A 22,384-nucleotide genomic window follows, 5' to 3' on the forward strand; every position below is an offset into this window, starting at 1 on the left:
CATAGCCTCTGTTCATCTCTGGCCCCCTACCACTGGGCCGGTCACACACAGACATACCCAGACACACCCCATATGTAGATGTTTGTTGAAGTGACATCAGTCTTGAAATGGGTGTTTGTATCACCAACACCAAATGAAAGCACCCCAAGAGCTGAAGAGTCACCTTAGTCTGTGTGCAGTGAGGTGGGATGTCATTTTGGCCCAGAATTCCTACATTATGGAACCCAAGATCTGGGGCTGCTTTCAGAGGCCAACCACTTCATTTAACAGGAGGAAAACGGCGGCTCAGAAAGAAGTGACTCACCCAGGGTCGCCCAGCCTGGGAAGTGGCAGAGCCAGGACTCTGATTCCAAAACCAGGGCTGTTGGTCCTCCCTCCGAAGGGGTGATGGAGCTGAACCTTAATTCAGTTGCAAGCTCTCAAGACAAACACATACTTTTACAGCTTTGAATTTTTATTAAAACAATCAGTTAAAATATAACAATCCCCCAGAATAGAAAAGAGATATGTGAGTATTTCACCCGATGGGGGAGGCGGCTATACAAATCCAATTCTCAAACTTTCGCTTTGAAGAGGGGGCTGGACAACATGTCCATCTTGGGGGTGTGACCTGCCAAGAGTCAGGCTGGAGAAAGCGGTTGCCTCCCCTGGGACTGGCACAAACTCCCCAAGCCAAGAGCTCAGAGCTCTCTATTCAAAGCTGGAGAATGATTTCGATTTGCTGGACTGCAGAGGTTTGGACGTCTTTCTACCTTGGAGAGAGTGGAGATGGGGAGACAGACACACAGAGACACAAGAGAAGAAGGGCAGAGATGGAGCGGCAGAAAAAGAGACAAATAGAGAGCAAGAAAGAGATGTAGGGGCCTCTCCCTGCCAGGCTACACTTGGAAGTGTGGGGAGCGTGGGGGTGCCCAGCGTGGGGGTGCCCAGCTTGGGGTGCTGCCCACATTTTTTCATGTATTTCTAAGTGCTGTGATGGAACTCAAGTGAGGCTTTCAGCGTGGATGCAGGAGCAGAGAGTAGAGAGTACAGAAGTCTGGGGTCACCAGCACGGCCTTCTGGGGGTGCCTCCAGGAAGCCACTCCCCCACAACACTCCCCACCCCCGCTCTTGCCCAGATGCCTGCCCTGTGCTCAAGGAAATCACTGCTGATTCAGCACTGTCTCCTCCCTTCTCTCCAATGGCATGTCAGAAGTCTGGGGACACATTACACATTATGCGCTTTATAGACATAAAAACACCTAACAAAGCCAGCTCGAAGCTGCAATGCCCCGCGGCTCATTCTTCCTCCATTCAAGACCTTCCTCAGGGCCAGCTACTCCTTGCTCAACTCCGCATACCAAGAAGCTTCACCCCGGAGGGAGCCTGGTGGCTCTCAGCCTCTGCTCTGCTGAGGATTGGGGTGTTTGGTCTGCCGGGCAGTGGGGCCCCAGGGGAGCAGACAAGAGGTTAGTTCTTGAGCTGAGTTAATTGGCCCTCCATGGTTTTCCCTTCCCACAAGCAGAGAATGGCCATTAAATCCTTTGTAATCAAGGGGCCACATACCTATCTTTACAGATTAGACATTTGCTTTTGTGGCCCTGGGGAAGGGGCAGGGCAGGGGCACAGAAAACATGAGACAGGGTCTGGCTTGCAGGGTGCCCTTGGGTCAGGGGCTGGGCATCATTGCCCAGGCTGCAGCCCTCCCCCCAACAGAGAGAAACTGTTCTGACCTTAGGCAGCCTCACTCACAAGTCTCTGGAAGTGCTTTGTACGATAGGGAAGCCAAGTTCCTGCCCAGCTGCCAGAGGAGGCCTGGACTTTCACTGCTAATTAAATAAGTACTGCTCAGGAGCGGAATACAGAGCAGGAGACTCCCCCCACCCACCAAGGTCCAACCCCTCCCAGCTGTCCCCCCAGTGGTCACAGAGGTGGCTGTGCCAGAGACATCGTGGTAGTGTGAGGCTACAGCCACGTCCTACAAGGGGAGGGGGGAGGGGGAGGATCCCAGGCCTTCCTACAAGCTGGATGACTAAGTGTTTTTATTATTCAAAAACAGGTGACCCACAGAGAGAGAAGCCCCCAAGGCCCCTGGATTCCCATTTGTTGCCTGACAGCCACAAGTAATCATGAGGCCATTTCGGCCATCCTCCTGCCAGCAGGAAGGACAGAAACAGGCCAGGCGGCAGGGAGTTAACCCCCAAGCCATACCAGGAGGGGCTCAGGGACTCCCTCCAGAGTCACTAACCTGCTCCTCTCCCTGGACCCAGAGGACAGATCAGCACAAGAGCCACACAAGGAAATCCACAACTTCTGACCACTTCTCAGTTTGACAAGTTGTTAAGGCTGCCCAGGTCACGCTGGGCACAACAGCTGGTGGCCCAAGGGAGGGACCTCACCTGGGGGGAGCAGCACCCAACCAAGTACAAGGGAGAATATTTTCTTTAGCCACCAACTTAACACAGAATAGTCACTCAAAGAGAATTTACAGAGAATCCACTACAGCAAGGCACAACACTGTAGTAGGCACAGTGATGGGAGGAAAGGGAGTACAAAAGGGTCTAAATGTCCAATAGGGAGATTTTTATAAAGGACATTGGGCAGGGGAACAAGATTAAACATGTACACAATGCAAGAGTTAAGCAGTATGTTTCAAGATACAGAGTGCAGAGATTAGCCAGAGCAGTCCAGTTTCTTGCCAAGAGAGAACACAAGACAAATCAGTGCCAAAGAAAGGCTTGCCATCGACAGTAGATAAGAACTACAGGAGTGCCTGCAAAGACCCATAGCCCTCTGAGTCTCAGCTGGTTGCAAGAAGGTCCCAAGAAACACTAGGTCTCTCACATCTTATGTGAACCATGGCATGAGGAGTGGAGCCCAGAGGCAAAATTCTGTGCAGGTAGGGCAGGTTTTGGGGGCAATCGCTCCCCCTGGCTATGGACATGGTACGAGGTGGGTTTGGAAGTTGCAGCTGCTCCTTCCCAGACTTGGCCCCCAGCCGCGGTTTGGCCTGCACTCCTCACAGACGTGGCTGCTGTTCTAGCACCCGGCTGTCTGGCAGCCAAAGCCCATCCTCAGCGTGCCCAAACTCGAGGCCTGATGGCTGGGATGAACCCACGGCTCAGCTCTGGGAAGATTACCAGTCTCCCTCCTCCAGATTCATTCCTCTGGGAGGCTGGCCCTCCATGGGATCAGCATGAAGGCATTTCCTTCACAGGCCTGGCTACTGAGAAGCCAACCGGGCAAGGCCAGACCATTCACTCTTCTGATGATACCTTGGCTTGGGGCAGTGGCACAAATCCACCAATCTTCTTGACCCCTGGTGTTTCAGAAGGTGTCACCAGAACACTCAGATGAGAGTCCACATAGAGGCTTTACCTCTCACATCTACTTCGATATCCTCATTCAAATCAACTTCCCCTCTTCCTTTGGCAGAACAGGCTGAGACTGCATCTAGCAAAAATTACATACCAAGGTGTCTGAAGACCACATGGGATATCACAATTATACATTAGACAAAAGAGACTGCATATTTTAAAAAAATCCATAGGGCTGAACTTGAATCCCACACAAGAAATCCTAGTAAGGGCTGGAATTCAAAGCCATTGCACATTGTTGGCGTTGGGTCACTGCTTGGCCAGAGAAAGTTCAAGGAGATGCTCATCCTCCAGCCAGTACATCCAGGGATCACTTCCACGGTGTGAGGTCAATCCTGCTGATGCAGGGGGCCCGGGCAGAAGTGGCCACTCCTGGGATGGCTGGATCATTTCCTACAGTTCTTCAAAGAAGGCCACTCGGGACTTTGTACTCTGCAAGGTGAGCTGTAAGAAAAAAGAGAAGGAGAAGGTGAAAGGTAGGTCTGACTGTCCTCCTCCTGCCTGGCCACGACCAGGTCTTGGTTCAGTTTATGAAGTGGTTCAGACAGAAAAGGAGGGTGGGGCACCAGCAGGCGGGGCTTTCCCAGAGCACTAAGTGAGGTTCCAGACTTCCCTCCCAACTTAGAGGCCGCGGTCACTCCACTGTAGATGACTAGTGGGCAAAAGCATGTTAGCAAAGAAATGGTATCGGTGCCCTTTTCCCACAGAGTGTGATGTCCCTGTTGCATCAAAGAGCGGAGGGCACTTTTCTCAGTCAGCATCTCTCTTACTGGTGAAACCCATGGGGGATGAGGATCATCCTGGTGAGTGCCGTCTGGCCCTGACCCAGTCAGATAAGCAGAAGACTACTCCTTCCCATGGCTCCCAGTGCTAAGACCAAGGAGGAATATTATGCCTACGCTGTCCCTAAGTATTGCCTCCTGGGATGGCCCAAATGGAAGGTGCTTCCCCCATCCCTGAGCAGGGTCTGAGGCCAAGAGCAAGCCTGCCCCTGAAGTGTGGAGGAAAGAAAGGACAAGCTGGGCCAGCCCATCTGTCTGCACTGTCTCGGCAACTGCCTCTGGCTCACGAGCACGGATCCTGGCCTGGGGCACAATCCACGGCGAAAGCTCTGTAAGCCAGAGTGAAAGGCAGCATCCTGCTTCTGAAACCATCTCTCTGCTCCTCAGAGTGCCGGCCATGCAGATGATCAGTGGGGCTCTTCATGGGACAGAGCACAAGCCATGAAAACTCAGGCTACGTTCTTTAACTTCTCCCCAGAATCTGCTAACCACCAGCAGCTGGCCCACGAATGCCAGATGTCAAAGCAAAGCTTCTGGGGCAGGGGATGTGGGAGGTGGCAACGTCCTCCCCCAGCGCTGGCACAGAGAAGCAGCTACAATGCTGTGAGGGGAAAGGGCGTTCATTGAAAGCCAAGTGACCACTACAGACGTGCCGCTGTGGAGGCTGCACTAAGGGCTGGCCTGGAGCACAGAGTGGTCTTTTGTCCCAAGCACAGCTCCTCCTGCTGGCATCGCATTCTCTGCCTCCTCTGCCCTTGAAGGGAGAAGAGTAAAAGGGTTAGCGAGCCCAGAGGCAGCCCCTCGGGCAGATGTGTACACTCCTAGGTTGCACTGCAGTGCTGGGACAGGCTCCTTCCTCCTCTACCAGGCCAGGCCATGAGCGCAGGGATGCAGACCTCCCAAAGCAGCCGACCCCATCTGCTCACAAAGCCGAGCTCCTGAGTTCAACGCTGGAATCCCAGAATTTTCAGATCCCACACATGACGAGCCAGCCCAAGCAGCCCCATAGTCCAGAGACTCAACCATGTGCTTGTTAGTATGCAAAGTGCCTGGTGATGGTAGGACACTTATGCTCCAAACACTGACTGCCTCTGCAGACGCTGGAAGCAGCATTGCCTCCATGGAGGAAAAGAGGCCAAAGGCAAAGGAGAGGAGCAGAGTCAAAGGCTCCTGAGGACTGAAGCCTGCATTCCCCTCCCTGGCTGTGCAGGCCAGTAGGAGCTGAGCCAAGCCTCAGGCTGAGACATATAATCCTCTACAGAGGCCGGGAGGGGTCCCGAGGGTGGAATGAGCCTCCCACCTCTGTGATGCTGGGGAGCCAGATGTGCCTTGCTGCCAGGTCTGGCTTCCAGCATGTGCACACCTTGCCACCATGCTACACAAGTCCTCGTGGTTCCAACTCCAGCAGGGACTTGAAAGCACCAAGGAAGTTACTGCCAGTGCTGAGGGCCAGCCTTTGGCTACCCTGGCGGCCTATTCCTGCCCCTGGCCTCCACCCCTCTGGCCTTCCATTTGACTGGACAGCTATTCCTCCCTCTGGCCAGGTGAGTTGGCGATTCTTCAGGGAGCAGGAGACAAGAAAAGGAGTAGGCTACAGAGCAAAGGGGAAATCCCAAGCTTCCTTCCTTGAGACAGAAATCCATGTGGTTCACAAAGGCAGGAACCACAAGAGCTTTGCTCAAGGAAGGTCTTACCAGAGCCTGGTTAACCTTCGGGTTAATTATCAGTTTCCCCAAAAAGCCAACAGGACAGTTTCCCTGCTCTTCCATCTCCTAACCTGGAACAGTCCTGGAAAGGACCTCAGAGCTCAGCTAGTCATGCACCAACATGTATTAAGCACCCACTGTGTGCACCTTACTGGGCCATGGTCTTTGGGATGATACTCTTAGAGCCTATCCTCCAATTCCTTTACAATAAGGAAACTAAGGGCTAGGTTAGAAAGCACGCTCACAGTTCCCCAGGGTGTCAGGTGCAGAGCAGCAGTCCAGGCCGAGCAGCACTCCAGGCCGAGCAGCACTCCAGGCCAAGCATCACAGTGTCCCGTCATCACAGAAATGACACAGCTTTCCAGGAGGAGGGATGGGAGACCCCAAAGGTATCATGTATATACATGACAGCCCAGAGTTGGAGTCAGGAACCTCCTCTGGGGGCAGCAGCAGGGGACCCAGAACATGGACGCCAAGGGGCAGGGCCAGATCCAGACAGATGGGGAAGAGTCAGGGGGTAGGTCTACACTTGGCACCTGCAGAATGCCAGTTCCACTTCACGCCAGTCTCAGCAGGTTGGTGGGCCACAGGGGCCATGAGGTGGCATGGCAGATAGGAAGATCCAAGTTCAAATCTGGCCTCAGATACTTCCCAGTACTGTGACCTTGGGTAAGATACTTCACCTATTTGCCTTGGTTTCCCCAACTCTAAGATGGGATTAATAATAGCACATACCTCCCAGGTTTGCTGAAGATCAAATGAGAGCCTTTCTGTAAAGCGTGTAGCACAGTGCCTGGCACTCGATACAAGCAGCTATTATGATCCTCATCACTCTATGCTGTTCCGGTTCAGCAGGTCAGGAGCCCTCTGAAACTTATTTCCAGATCCAGAACAGAGGGGAGCTCCTGAACCCCCCTCTCCAGAGGCACAGGACTGGCTTTGGGGAGCTGAGTGCAGACACTGCTGTGGGACTTGGCCTTGAGCCCTGGTCATGCTCGCCAGCTCTTGGATGATGCCAAGGGAACATGAAGTCTGCTCACCAGGCAATGGGATGGGCCCACTTCTCTCCTCCAGGTGCCTTAAATCATCCATGGGAACAACCCAGGAGCAGGTGCCATCTCTCTTGCCTGAACCCACTGCTCAGTGGTCACCAGCCCAGTCCCATCCCCTACGCCACTCTGTCTTTGTACTTCAGAAGTCTGCATAGCCTGCCAGGCTCATCTTCCTTCCCTTGGGCCTCATCAGAATCATTCACATGGGTGTCTGTACCCTGCTGCCAAAATAGAAGCCAAAGACGCTAGGTGCAGGCACTCCTATGGGCACTGACTTGGTAAATGACCAAAGCTACCAAGGCTGCCTGGATGAGATAGGGTGGCTTTCCTCCACAAAGAAGCAACGTCCATCAGACCAAGTCCAGCCCTGCTCAAACTCAAGTCAGGTGTCTGTGGGGTCTCCTGGAAGGTCCATCTGCTCTGTGCAGCAGCAGAAGGCCCCCTCGCCCTGGCCATGTGGCTGGCGCTTACCTGGCTGACTTCCCAAGACCCAGCTCATTGAGAGAGAGCTATAGGCACCTGCTAGCACTGCTGGATTCTTCCAAAACCTTCCCAAAAGGCCACTGGGGCAAGAGACAGTAGACCTGTGAGGGGGATTGTTAGGGTACACCCAGCCCGACTTGTGGGTTACAGAGGAAATAACACTAGACTGAGTCAGAATACCGACAATTACTGACCATGGGGTCTTGGGGAAGTCACTTAACTGCTCACTGACTCAGTTTCTCAATTTGTAAGAAAAAGGATATTTGCATTATTTACCTCATGAGGTCATTCCAAGTCAAGTATTCTGTGAGCCCTGAAAAGCTATGAAGAAAAGGGAGCTCACAGAGTTTGTAAAGAAAGTGTTCTGGACAACCAGACAGTGCCATGGAAATGTAAGCTATTAGTTGTGAAATGAAGGCCTCCCTGGTCCCTTCTCATTCTGACTCTCTGGGGCCTCCACACACCACAGGATCACAGGGCCTTTGACAACGCTATAGGCCAGTGGGTCTCCAACTTTGGGGTCTTAGGACCCTCTCCTCTTCCAAAGAACTTCTGTTTGAGTGGCTGATGTTTACGGAAAGAGCTCGGACCTTGCAGCCTCCTGGAAAGGGTCTCAGGGGACCTTAGTGAACTGCTGACCTAGACCCATCTTGTACAAATAAGGAGACAGTTCTGAGAGATGAAGTGTCTTGGACCAGGTCAAGGCAGCAGCAAAGAGATTTGTGGCCAGTGTGCTTTTCTATACAACACGCTGCCTCTCCTAACTTCAGGGGATCTCCTTCTGGAAAAAGAGGGCTGCACACGCTCCCTCCAGAACTTCCCAAAAGGGACAGAGGAGGATGAAGACGTGTAATATGCAAGGTGCACCTCCAGCAGCAAGGCAGCTTGATTAATAAATTACATTTTCATCAGCACAGAGAGAAAATTGATTTACAAAGCCGCATTGTGATAATCCTGTTCCCATAGCAAAGGCGAATGGAGAGGCAGGACAGAACCACCACCGCTTTGGCTCTCAACGAGCAGAGGAAGCGTTACAATTAAACCAGGAGAACAAACCACTCTCAGAGCCAAGATTCCTCCCATCATCCTCTGGTGGCCTCACCTCAATTCCTGAATCCTTGGGGAATGGAAAGGTGCTGGAATTGGAGGACCATTTAATTCATTTAAAACAACAACTATAACCCTGGCACTTTGCTTATCCTATCAAAATGCACTGGAATTGAAATGTAAACCCGAATCCCTTTCTGCTTCCTCTCCTCCTCCACACACTGCACACTGAGGAACAGGGCAGGGAGAATCTATAAAATGGCATGCAAAGGGATGCCAGGAAGGTGGCCTTTCCAAGCATCCAGGCGTGAGCCAAATTCCACAGCCCTGAGCACAAATAGAATATGGGGCTTAGGGAGTGATAAATACCCCCCTTCCAAACTAGGAAGGAAGGATGGACAGGAGGGGATTCCATTTTAAAAGGAATTGATTAAGCTTTCCCTGGCCTCTCCTGGGGCTAAGTCTCATCTAAAGAAATGGTTTCACATAATGCACAAATGGGAACAAGTCACACAGAGGCAATGGCGCACCTGCTTGTCCCTAGTCAAAGGAAGAACTTAAGGCCAGTTCTGTCCTAATTAACAAACTGAATTTGGGTTTATCTTCTTTATCAGTTTTAGGAAAGTAGGCTACCCTGAGAAATTCCAGAGGATCTCTCTTAAATGCTTCTTCTTTGGTGTCTGATTAAAAAAAAGATTGTCAAGAAAGCGAAATTCTATCAATGCCTGACACTGTACACAAGAATAAAGTTCAAATGGGTACATGATCTAGGTATAAAGACTGATACTATAAACAAATTAGTGGAGCACGGGATAGTATATTTATCAGATTTATGGAGAATGGAGAAATTTTTGACCAAATAAGAGATAGAGAACATTACAAAGTGCAAAATGGATAATTTTGATTACATTAAATTGAAAAATTTTTGCACAACCAAACCCAATGCAACCAAGATTAGGAGGGAAGCAGAAAACTGGGAAAGAATTTTTGCAGTCAGTATCTGTGATAAAGGCCTTATTTCTAAAATATAGAGAGAACCAAGTCAAAAGTACAAGAATACAAGTCATTCCCCAACTGATAAATGGTCAAAGGATATGAACAGGCAATTTTCAGAGGAAGAAATTAAAGCTATCTATAATCATATGAAAAAATGCTCTAAATCACTATTGATTAGAGATGCAAATCAAAACAACTCTGAGGTACGACATCACACCTGTCAGATTGGCAAACACGACAAAACAGGAAGATGATAAATGTTGGAGAGGATGTGGGAGAGTTGGAACACTAATTCATCGTTGGTGGATCCAACTGATCCAACCACTCTGGACAGTGGTTTGGAATGATGCCCAAAAGGCTACAAAAATGTGCACGCCCTTTGACTCAGCAATATCGCTCCTGGGACTCTATCCCAAAGAGATCATAGAAATGGGAAAGGACCCACATGTACAAAAATATTTATAGCAGCTCTCTTTGTGGTGGCCAAGAACTGGAAATAAAGGGGATGCTCATCAATTGGGGAATGGCTGAGCAAATTATGGTATATGAATGTAATGCAATACTATTGTGCTGCAGGAAATAATGAACAGGAAGACTTCAGAGAGGTCTGGAAGGACTTATACGAACTGACGCTGAGTGAAAGGAGCAGAACCAGGAGAACTTTGTGCACAGCAACAACCACAGTGTGTGAGAGTTTTTTCTGGTAGACTTAGAACTTCACTGCGATGCACTTAAATTGCATTGGACTTAAATAATTCCCAATGGTCTCTTAAAGCAAAATGCCTTCCACATCCAGGGAAAGAACTATGGAATTCGATAGCAGAATGAAGCAGACCATCTTCTTGTATTACCTTTTGGTTTGTTTTATGATTTCTCCAGTTCATTTTAATTCTTCTATGCAACATGACTAAGGTGAAAATGTATTTAATAGGACTGTATGTGTAGAAGAACCTATATAAGACTGCATGCCTTCTCAGGCAGGGAGTGGGGAAGGAGGGGGAGGGAGGTGAAAAATCTAAGATGTATGGGAGTGACTGTAGAACACTGTAAACAAAAAAAAAGAAAGTTAAATTCTGATAGCAAAGGCAGCAAACTGAGATAAAACGGCCTAAGACAAAATGGCGCTCTCCGCAAAGTGGGCCCAAAGCCCATTTCTGACTGCCCCAATTCACCACATGATGACACATCTCAATTTCTCCAGCTGAAAACTGGGATGATGACAGTGACTCCCTCCACAAGGCTGGTGAGGAACTAAATGACGTCTCTGAGGCCCCACAGATCAACAGGCCCAGCCAGTGACGTTGCCAGGACATGACCAAGATGTGTCTGGGCGATCAAGCTCCCAGGGAGCTTCATGTGCCACCTGTCTCCTTCCTTCCAGTGCTGCTAGGAGCAGCGCCAAACTGAATACTTTCCTTTCCACCACCATGAAACAAAGAGGACTCACGTAGCAGACCAAATCACTTTCCAGATGGCAGCAAAGGGACTTGGGTTCTTTACCACCACCCAAGAATGTGGAGATCTGCTCACACAAGTGCCTTCCTGCAATGCCTGGACACCATCTTTGATGCTCCCTCCTCTCTCACCCTTGGCATCACCTCTCCTTCCTCCCCTTCCACTCTCCCCTCATTTATGCTGCTGCCACCTCAGGTCAGGACTTCATGCTCTTTGGCTTCAACTATTTTAATCATGTATTAAACTGGTCATTCTGCCTTCAGTCTCCCTTCTCCCAACCATCCCACTTGGTTGTGGGCCAGAAACCATGTGGAAGTGGGGACTGACCTCCCCCCCTCACATGCTCACACCACCAGCTCAGACTGCTGAGAGCACTGAAACATTAGCGTAGACCTGAGGCAGATGGGATTAACCTTGATGTCTGGGGGACTGGCACTCCACTGCAGGCTCTCTGGGCAATAAGAATATAAAGGCAATGTTTAATACTTTGGTAGAGAGGCCCAGAAAGACCAGGGAACCTCCACCTCCTTTGTGGCAGCCTTCATCTGTTATACTGTCCACTACCTTGGGGCCCTGGAACATGTGTTTGGTGAAAAGGACTGTTTGAGTCCAGGGCTCTGACTTACTGCCCTTGTATCAGATGCAGAAAGTTAACCCAGACAAGTGCACAGCTTGACTCATCTTTTCAACGCACTGCACCACTAGGACATCAACCCCTTCTTTGAGAACCTTAGTGGTCTACCTGAACAAGACCCCACTCTTTCACCTGCTCCAGGAGACTTGGTCCTTCTGTGATCTACCACCCCTCTACTTCAGAGCCCCGATATTCCAAACCCAATTACTTGCTAGGACCCCAAACAACTCTTAATTTCCTATCCTTGACTTCACTGCTGACAGAGAGAAAAAAAGACCTACGAGGAACACGAGCACTGTCTTCTAGCGTCCGAAGAGCTGGGACGACAAAGGAAAAGCAGACAGGTTCTGCTTGGCCAGACAGCGGCAGAAGCCGCTAAGGCTGACAACAGGGAATGCTCCATCGAGATGGGGGAGTTTTCTTCGGGCTCAGAAAGGGGTGAGCAAAGGCCCAGAGATGGGAGAGGGCAGGATGGGAACGGAACAACATGGGAACGGAACAACATGGTTCAGTTTGCCCAGAACATGACAACTATTCCTGACTGGTCCCCCTGAATCAAAGCTCTCTCCTCTCCAATCATCCTACACAGAGATGCCAAGATTATATTCCCTAAGCACACGTCTAACCATAGCACTACCCTACTCTAAAAGCTTTAGTGGTGGCAAAAGCCAAGAAGGCGGAGGGGCAGGGTGTTGTAGATGAGCTTCCTCCACCAAAAAAACCTCTTCAGAATAAATCTAGAAAAGGCACCAAACCAAATCCTGATGAGGACACACAACAAAAAAGATCAGTCATTTCTTGTTCCAGTCTAATGTAGCAAAATATGAAAAAGGAAACTAGTGGCACTTAAAAAAAGAAAAACCAGTTTGAGTGGGTAGAGACCCCCAAACTTTGGGAAAGGCTCCTTATGGATGTCATCCAGACAGTTACCAGAAACAAACAGAATAAGGCCAAAGTCTGACAGTCAGGAGAAATCTAGAAGGGTAGGAAAAAGTCTTGAGGATTTAACTTAAGTCTTTGCCCGGCCTAATCTCTAGCAAGCCAAAGTTCCCTGGCTATGAGAGGGGAAATGATTCCTAAGTCCTCCACTGTTCCTGAAGAGATGGAAAGCCTGGAGGGAACTGTGGGGCAGCCAGGCTTGAGGCTGGTTCTGTACTGGTATCCCCAACCTGGACCACTTCATCTAAGAGGACACAAACATTCGATTCACTTGGGTCAGAAAGGATTCGTACATTAACCACATAATTACACATAAAATACTGAGCAGCTAGCTTTAAAGCAGGCTGTGCAGTGTGGAGGTCACCAAGATGACTGTGGTCATTTGTTTTAATTGCAGCAGATGCCTTTCATGAATATGCAATTTCCGTTCTGTGATTTATTGTTTCCTGAGGTGTTTTAGTGTCTCATTTGATACCAACGGTGCTACAGCAAGAAGTGAATTCTAACCAAATTAAAAATGATGTTGTGCTTTTGTATCTTTCTGGCCCAGAAGAGGCTGGTCACAGATTTTGAGGCATCCTTGTTCTACCCTGGAATCAGAGACCCTAATTCAAGACAGAACTAGGAGATTTAAATCATTTTGGCTAAATTTTTTTACAAAGGGGCTCTTCTACCATCACCCTCTGATCCTAAAACCCCTATTACTTCTCCTCTGGACATTCACTCTATTACTATGGCCTCCATTCCTATTCCCTGAAAGTAACCCTCTGGTTACTCCAGACAAGTAAGGCTGGTGACCTGCACAGCCCTCCCTCACTTAAAACAAAGACAAGCGCAAGTCATGTCATCATTTCTCTGACGGTATGGTCTTCTTCGGCAGCGAAGGATGAACACAACAATGGCCTCTGTTAACAATCACATGTGCAAAAACACGAGATCATTTTGTGGACATGCAAACTCAGATAAGCCATCCAAGTGCAAACCCTAGGAAAGAACCCATCCTAGGGGGAGCCTTCTCTCCAAGAACTTTGGGTGAGCTTCAGGGCAGCTTCTGAAGAGCTTGGGCTAATGAGATATTTCAGCCCAAACTGTGGCATCCTCTCCCCCATCACTCACTACCCAGCCCTGAAACCCCTGTGTGGTAGCCGGACACCTTCCAGACAATGGGATCTGCTTCCTTTAGCTTTGCCCCCTACGCCGCACTGTGCACACTCAGTCTACCCTCCATGGTGACTCCACGGCAGCTTCCCCAAAGGCAGCTGTCACAAATAAGGCTCTTGTCACTAGTATTACTGTGACTCAGATGAAAATGCCAACATGGTCATACTCACCAACTGGTATAGAAGGGCAGACAGAACAGAAAATATACCCACCAAACACCAGTAACATTACCTTCCAGTCCACTAGTACCAGTCAGACTGACTCCCTCCTCTCCTGACCTCCCTCCTCCCCTCACCTCCACTTTAAAGTTTCTAATCTAAAATCTAAGTGGTCAGGTAGCCTGATGGATGGAGGACTAGCCTTGGAGTCAGGAGGGCCTGGGGGCAAGTCTTGCCTCTGACATATGGGAGCTGTATAGTCCTGGGCCAGGCACTGACTCTCTTGACCCAGGCTGAACTACCTCGGAAGACTGAACTACCTTACTCAGACCCAACAAGGAAATTGTACATCTGGATCCCCACTTCCTACCTAGGTGTGAACTGGGAGAGACACTTATGTAAAATGCCTTCTCCTTCCCCAGCTGAAGTGCCAGGCCACCAGGAAATCAGTTCTCAGATCAGGAAGAAAGGTCAGCGCCTTGAACCGATGGTTTCCCCAAAGACTACGGATGAGAGAAGTTCCCACATTCTGACCACACAGTGAAGGGCTCCCAAGCATTGGCAGCCAGAAGCCATAACAGACAGTGAGAGGTGGTGAGGTAGAAAACACTTCAATTCTATGAATCGAAGGTTGAAAAATGAAAAAATCACTATGGGGTGATTTTAATGGTGATCACCAGAAGGTTTACTGGCTCTCACATGGTCCCTCCTTCACCTGCGCTGGCCATCGCTAGGCCCTGACAGTGGCCAAGTCCAGCCACCTGGCTACAAGGGAGCTCAAGCCAGATCCCATAAAATGGAGAGAACATCAAGCTTTAGATATATGGTCAGAACAACTACTATTTAATTAGAGATGATGAGGCCCAAGCTTCTAAGCAACAGAAAAACCTCTATTAACCAGAATCCTCAATTAGATGGGTTTATCCTTTTTTTCCTGTGGTTACTCTGATCTTGACAGAAGAAAAGAAAAGTTTAGTTACTTTTTTAAAGCTTCTATCTAGAGTATGACATAAAGTCAAGGACAGATTCCCTTATTCCTTTTGTGGCTACAACACTGCCCAGGGAAAAAAATGATATTCAAAACCACAGCCTTGAGGTGTCTGAAGATCCTCCATTAGTTTAAAAAAAAGAAAAGCAAAATTCAATTTTCTTCTGTTAGCTGTACTTAACTAAAACCGCATATGAATTTATCTTAGGAAGTTTTTCAACGAGGGTCAAAACACAAAGGATTTTCTACTTAATCTTGAGTTAATCAGAAAATTTCTTAAGACTGTCCCTTCCCAGAGCAACATAGGTAATTGGGCTTTTTCCTGTATCAGCAGAACATGCCCACTGCCCATCCTGACCCTGGGGTCTACAGCTCTTGGCACTGGGGCACTTAATGAACCGTAGCCATAAGGAAACCCAGAATTAGAGGCTGAACTGTCCAGCTCTTACAGGCTTGTCCTGGGGAGTCATGCCACAGGTCTCTGATACTTGAGTAACTGGCTTCCCTTCCACGGCATTCCAGACAAACTCAACAAATTCTGTCTCGTAATAAAGAGTGTGATAATAACGTATTCATTTCCCTGTCCACCTCATCACCAGCACGAGCTCATGAATGGAAGCCAACGGGCATCTGGAGGGGAGCAAGGGGAGAAGGCTGGGCAGAGCCGAATGAAGGTGACCCTGGGGTTCCTCTGGTCCAGCCCTGCCTCTTCTCTAGGATACCAGGCATATGGCTTACTAGGAATGTTCCACCCTACATTGTAGGTCCATAAGCAAAGCCTCACTGAATTTTAGAGCTAGAAAGGAATTCTGGGATCACTCAGCCCAAACAAGCTGATCATTTCACTGAACAAACATACTATCAAGCATCTACTATGTGCACAGGCCTGTACAGAAGTAACAGTGACCACACTGTTCTCCATCTATACTCACTCAGGCCACAAGCTAACACCCCTCCCCGCTTTGGGAAAGATGCCCCTTGGAATTCTGGTGGGGGCATCACAGCTCCCAAATTTAGATGCCACATGATAAGTGTGCTTCCAAGCATCTGGCAGGAATAGATGCTTGTGCCAGGAAGGGGAGACTCTGGAGAGAGATGCAAGGGAAGGGCAGTCTCTTCTCTCACCAGCTGGGGTGGCCATGCTTGCTTGGAAGGCCCCCCTCTCTCCCTCCCTCTCCACAGGAAGGGTCTCGGAGAAGAGTTCAAGCTCCCTCTTGACTGGTTTCCATGCCAGATGTCACCCCCACAAAGGACTCTCCGATACAGCAGAGCAGGCACAGCTGGGGCACCCAGAGGAGAGGTCAGGCCTGCTGACTCCATGGCATGCGCCTCTGGGAGACCTGACCAAGCATGCAGTTGCTGCAGTCACCCAGGGGCCCAGGGCCCTGGGGGGTGGGAAGGGAGGACATCTCGGAGCAGGAGGACAGGCAAGCTCATGCACAGGTTAGTGTTACAGAGGGCAGTCCCATCACCACACACAAAGTACCTTGGAATAACCTACTTGGAAGGCTCAAATGCAGATAGGTCTTCTGCCTTGGGCTTGAGGCTAAACCAGCAAAATAAAATGAAAACAGAGAACAAGGAATGACAAAGGCCAGGAGGTATGAAGGGGAGTCAGCCTCTTCGCCCCAGGGGAAGGAGGGCTTTTCCCCAGCTGAGGGACACCTCACAGGACTTTCAGCGGGCAGTTTTAAATACTCAAAAAAGACACATCCCTTCAACTCAAGAGCAACTCTCAACTCTAAGAGTACTGTGTTTAGTTATTTTACTTTCTGTGACTCCACTTAAGAGTTTTCTTGGCAGAGAACCTGGAGTTTGCCATTTCCTTCTCCAGCTCATTTTACAGATGAGAAAACTGAAGCAAACAGGGTCACCCAGCTACTAAGTGTCTGAGGCCGCATTTGAACTCAGAAAAAGGAATCTTTCTGTGTCTGGGCCCAGTGCTCTGTGTACCATGGTACCCCCTGGCTGCCTAACTACAAAAAGGAGCCAGATATTAGTGAGCTGTGGCTCCAGATGATTAGCCATCACCAACATTGAAACTACAGACTGCCATCACCTCAACGACACCAGCTGGATAGACAGGCAATGGTGTACTGGAAAGAACACAGACTCTGGGGTCAGAAGATCTGCCTCTGAGGCTGACTGCTTATATGACCCTGAAAAAGTCCTACCCGTTTCTCACCCTCAGTTTCCTCATCTGTAAAAGTGAGAGAGTTGGACTTGCCTGCCAAGGAGGCCCCTCCTACTCCAGGTCTCAGATGTTCCGACAGACACAGTGAAAAAGAGGCCTCTGTCAGAACAGTCAGCAAAGCAGACAGAGGCCACCTCTGCCCAGAGCTGCGATTTAACCATCACAACTTCACCAGTGTGGAACAATTACAATAGAAAATAATGTACTGTCTGAAGGGGAGGGGCGCGTGATACTAGATCTGGTGCAAATTCAAGCCAAGCAGAGTAAGAAGGGCCCACCGGTGTCTATCCGACCATCTCACTGCTGGGCAAACTGTGACCTAGGGGAGGGAGGCACCAGGCCCAGGGCTTTTCTTCACATTCAGTGAAAGTGGACAAAAAAGAGGTGAACTGAGCTGCCCAACCAAAGGGAAAAACCAAGTCCTAAATCATGGCTCTGACTTATTTTCATGGGGAAGAGGAGCACAGGACACCCTGACATGTCCAGCCCAGCGCAGCTCTGGTCTTGCCATAGGTTGGTTTCTGCAGAATCTTGCTTCCCAAAGAGCCTTGTCAACTATAACCATCTCCAGGAAGACCTTACTCTATGGCCCCCCCCTTCCCTGGCCCACCTTGCGGATGGTGTTGTGCTTGCTGCCGCCCCGGTCAGAGCTCTCGCTGTGCACAATGTCCAGGGCCGTCTCCCTCTCCTTCAGCTTCAGGGCCTCGATCTCTGTCTTGAGCTCGTTTAGCTGCTCCTGCAGGTGCTTGCTCTTCTCCATATACTCCACTCTGCCAGGAGGGAGACAGACTGTGGGTGCTGCAGCTTAGCCAGGGCACCCCTGACCCACACAGATGCTCAGATCAGCTTCTCATCCTGGTAACACCACCCCACCCCTACCCAAGTAAGGAGAACAGACTCAGATGTCTTCTGGGAGCCTCAGAAATCCCCTGAGACAGAGTGTGCCAGACGCCTTCTCAGCTGGAAGCACAAGGGGCTGTGGAAGACAACTCCGTGGGCCTACACAGACCCTCTCCAAGGCAGGACTGCTTTGGGAACTCACGCTCTCTACCATTCCAAATCACTCAGGGTTTGCTTGCTGCAGCCTGCCTAGCCCTAAAGGGAGGGGATGGAGAAAAGCAGGCCAAGGGCAGCCCTGGCTCTGGGCACAACTTTGCTGGTCTGGGTTCCACTAACTCTCTGTCTGGGTTCAGTCTATGGCCAGGGGAAGCTCCCCTTTAGGTAACCCTGAGTTCTTCAAAGAGTCTAGAGGGGTCCTACTGGGCCCCAAGGAATGCAATCAGGAGAAAAACACTGATCTCACCCCATGAGGGTGATCATTCAGTGGGCTGATGAAGGCAGGATCTGACCACCCAGTTCTCTCCCTGGTTACTCCTTAGGGTACCTTGTCTCCAGCAAGCATGCCTGGGAAGGCATCTGGCACCTTTAACTTACAATCAGGAAGTTCTCGCTCCCAGGAGGTGAGAGAAGAACAGAGGCCTCAGGAAAGCCAGGGCTGCCCCACCCCCTCACACTTACACCCCTCGATCCCTGCCCTGCACACGACACAGACCAGGGGGTGACTTACTTTTCTCTCTCAATTTCCATGGAGAGCCGCTTCATGTCAGTGTCCTTAAAGTCAAAGGAGGGGCTCTCGCCCATGAGCCCGAAACTGGGTGCATCGGGTGGCAGGGCTGTGGTGCTTGAGCTCACAGGGGGCTGAGGAGAGAGCTTGGTTTAGATGGAACCTCCAGACAATAATGGGGGGGCAGTTGTGGGTTTGGGGAAGGGCTAGGACCTGGGAATCATTCTTCCAGTGTCTTTAACATCTTCTCTTCCAGTGACTCCCTAGCCTGAGAGAATGGCATTTACAGAGATGAATTCAACAGTGTAAAAAGGTGACCAGACAAATGGTTGGGCCTCTTGGACTGGAACAAGAGTTCCATCCTGTTCAATCATCTCCTAATACAGCCTAAGGAAAGGGTCCCACTGAGGGCAACATCACAAACCCCAGAGGAGGGACCAGAGAAACCCAGGCTCACAGCCTCTGCCTCCTTCTCGAAAGCCAAGAGCTCAAAGCTGGCCCCTGTACGTGTACAGCCCATGAAGCCTGCACTGGGGCCACTGGTCTGCTGCCCAACAGCTCGGCATGCCAAGGGTGGGCAGGAGGTTCTTACAAATGCCTCCCTCTGGGATTCAGGACCAGAGGCTTTGAGAGCTGGAAGGGATGGAATTACTTGGCCCTTTCTCCTCAGGGAGAAGAAATACAGTGAGTGGCCAAGGTTATGTGTCTGAGGAAGGTCGAGGACCCCAGGGCTCTGCTGTTGGGGTCACAGGGCAGCCTTCCCTGCTGAAAGTGGATGAGCTGATGCCTCGGGGACAGGCATACCCCCCAACTCAGCCCTCCTAGGCCCAGTGGCCCTCCTGTATGTGGCTCTCACCGGGTAAGAGGCTTTGCTGGTGATTTCTAAGAGCTTCTGCTTTGCTCTTCTCTCAGACTCTCTGGCCTCCTGGAGATCCTGCTTCAACTGATCGGCCTCTTTTGCTCTAGGCAGGAAGGGAGAAGCAGAAAGGAAACAAGACCCAAGTTCCAGGGGAGCAGGAGGTGAAGAGAGAGACAAGCCCCGGGGTGGAATGACAGCTCAGCCCCTATGACTGAAGAGTCCTGGGCCAGTTCCTTTGTCTCTCTGAGCACCCACTCCCACTATGTGAAATGAGGGGGTGGACTCAATGACCTCCGAGCCCCCTTCTCTCCCCCTCTGAATCTTTGTAAGACTACAGCTGGGGTCAGAGTCACAGCAGACCCACTGTCTCCGGGGTCCTTAGGACAGTCCTGCAGCACAAGAGGCCTTGGTATCCCCACTCTATGCTCAGAGGCTGGGTCACACAACTAGGAAGCCTCTCCCTTTCACCACCATTCCCCCTCCCTCTATGACTTTGCTGACAAGCATGCAGTCAGTCTCCACGTGGAAAGCCTGGGCCCAGGACCTCATGCCCTTCTAAAGCAGCTCAATCCACTCTCTCATTGTCCAGATGAACAAATAGGGCTTCCCTGTGACTTTCACCTTCCAAGCCCAGTTCTGCCTGGGAGCTGAGGGCTGGTTCTTCCAACCAATTCTGGCATGGCCACCAGCCCCCTCCTCAGCCTACACCCTGGCTGTCAATAGCTGGCCTCACATGTGGAGCCCAGGCATGGAAACACTACACCAGAGGGGGTCTCATCAGGCCAGGGTACAAAGAAACTACCATTAGCTTCTGTTAATGAGACCTCCTGTCTGCACAAACTTTTTTGACTGCTACATCACAAAACTAGCGCTTTTTGATCTTGAAAATTCCCTAAGATCTTTTTTCACATGGACTGTTCCCTAACCTTGTTTTGCTCATTCTGTAATGGTTCAGCTGATTTTTTTTAAAATTCATGTTCAGAACTTTATATTTGGAAATCAGAGTGGGTGATATGAAGAAATTTACTTAAGGGTGGAGAGATAAAAAAAGATTTGGCAACACAAATTATTGGTCATTTGAGCAAAGACTACTAGGTACTAGACATGATAAAAGAGAACCTGAGTACTAACCACTTCCCTCGCTTCCTTTTGAGTCCATCCTAGCTCTTCTACCCCACTCAGCTACAAGTGCTTCCTTCCCCCAAATTACTCAGTGTTTCTTAATATACTTATATTAGTACAGGTGCCCTGGTCACATAGCTAGGAAGCACCTGAGGCAGAATCCAAACCCAGGTCTTCCTGACTCCAGGCCTAGTGCTCCATGCACTAGAGCCATGTCAAAGCCTCCTTTGGCACAGGCTGTAAGAGGACATGGACCTATTCATCCCATGCCAAAGTTCTGTGTCTGGAATCCTTGCTTGGCAAAACACAAAAGGCCAAAGCCACCAAGGGGAACTCCAGGCTGCTGAGTGGTCAGTGGAGACTGACAAGGAAAGACACTATTTATAGGGGAGCAAGGGTGCCAGGTTAGGGCCTGCATGCTCAAATATGAATGAGAAGAACTTCCAAAGATCCTGTTTCCTGCCCTCAGATTTAGCAGGTCATTTTGCAAATAGCATGGGGCAGGGAATTTCCTCCCATTACATAAAAAAGACATACTTTCCTTTAGCTGCAAATCTGAAAATAATTTGGAATAAAAATAAATTTGTTTTAAAGTGAACAAAGAGGAACTTCAGAGGGAGAGAGGTTTGCAAAAATTGCCCTCATACCTGAGGTGTGGTGGAAAGAACACTGGGTCTGGTGCCAAAGAAAAGGCTTTGCATTTTGCTTCTGTCTTAGACCAGCTATGGGACCATAGGCAAGTCACTGAACCTCTCATTGAGCCTTATTTTTTCTCCTCTGCGTAGGAATGAAATGATTGGTAACTCTTAATGTGCTACAGGAAAGGCGGCAGTTGTTCTGAGCCAATGTCACCTCCTCCCCAAAAGATGACAGCCTGCACCCTGGGCCCTATGACCTTCAGAGCTGACAAGTTGCTCCCCTCCACCCACAATATCCTAATAGCGCAAGTAAGGAGCTTGAGACCAAGCCCAGCCAAGCCTTGAGCTGGACTAAGGCAGGAGCTACATGAACCAAAAACACTGCCCTTGGAGCCTGGTGGCCTCTGGGCTTTGGAAGCAGGGGGACAAGTGGCTACGTCACCCAGCTCACCTCCTCTCTGACTCCTCAGCCATCTTCAGTGCCAGCATCTCGGCCTCCAACACCTTCTGTTCCATCAGACGCTTCTCCTCCTCTGTTCTAATAGCTGTGGCCTTGACCCGCTGCATCTCTTGCTCGGCTTCAGCGGCCTTCTGAGCTAAGAGCTTCGCCTCCTCCTCTGTGATCTGGGCCTTTTCTGCCAGCAGGTCAGCTGTCTCCTCAGACCGCATCTGAAAGGTTAAAAGCTTTCTGGTAGGAATGGACTCTGTCCTTATAGACCATGTGACCTCAACAACAAACATCAGGTCTCTGGACCATTAATGTCACAGCCTCCAAGAATCTATTCCATCCATTCTATTGAGCTAGGGCAGCACTGTCCCAAGGTCAAATGTTGAGCTCGAACACTTTTTAGCTGTACGACTCTGGACAACTCACTTCATTGTTTGTCTCAGTTTCTTCACTGTAAAGTGGGAATAACAGCATTGCCTCCAGAGTTGTGAGGATCAAAGGAGAAAATATCTCATTTTTTTCATGTTTTCCAAACCTTAGAGCTCTATAGAAATGCTAACGACTGGCGACAGAAATCACTGACCAACGTTCTGGAAATGAGAGGGCAGCTTTCTACCTCTGCCCCACTGGAAGGAACAACTCATAAGCTCTGCTGGAAAAGGAGAACCTTCAGGGCCCTGAAAGCTCGCAGGCCCTTAGCCTGAGAGGTAAGAGCTCAAGCCAAGCCTCTCCCCACCACAAGTGCACAAAGCCCAGCACTAACATCAAGTCCAAAGTCAAGAAACTGGCCCAAAGAATATGC

General features: G+C 49.9%; 1 protein-coding gene across 5 annotated transcripts in view; it reads right to left on the bottom strand.

Moving 5' to 3' along the window:
* Positions 1–433: 433 nt before the first annotated feature.
* The window catches only part of NF2 (NF2, moesin-ezrin-radixin like (MERLIN) tumor suppressor), a 125,455-nt gene continuing 103,504 nt past the window's right edge, over positions 434–22,384 (bottom strand). For 2 of the 5 annotated variants that reach the window (XM_072600028.1, XM_072600024.1), the window contains 5 exons: positions 21,586–21,803; positions 19,372–19,477; positions 18,519–18,649; positions 17,562–17,721; positions 434–3,800 (listed from right to left, as the gene is read on the bottom strand). In XM_072600028.1, coding sequence (XP_072456129.1) covers positions 3,750–3,800; positions 17,562–17,721; positions 18,519–18,649; positions 19,372–19,477; positions 21,586–21,803 — 666 coding nt within the window. In that variant the 3' untranslated portion in view covers positions 434–3,749. Of the gene's footprint in view, positions 3,801–16,175; positions 16,304–17,557; positions 17,722–18,518; positions 18,650–19,371; positions 19,478–21,585; positions 21,804–22,384 lie in introns of those variants that run through there. The other 3 variants (XM_072600026.1, XM_072600027.1, XM_072600029.1) reach the window with 3 other exon arrangements.

Source organism: Notamacropus eugenii, chromosome 4, assembly GCF_028372415.1.
Source record: "Notamacropus eugenii isolate mMacEug1 chromosome 4, mMacEug1.pri_v2, whole genome shotgun sequence".
In the NCBI taxonomy this organism is placed as follows: domain Eukaryota; kingdom Metazoa; phylum Chordata; class Mammalia; order Diprotodontia; family Macropodidae; genus Notamacropus; species Notamacropus eugenii.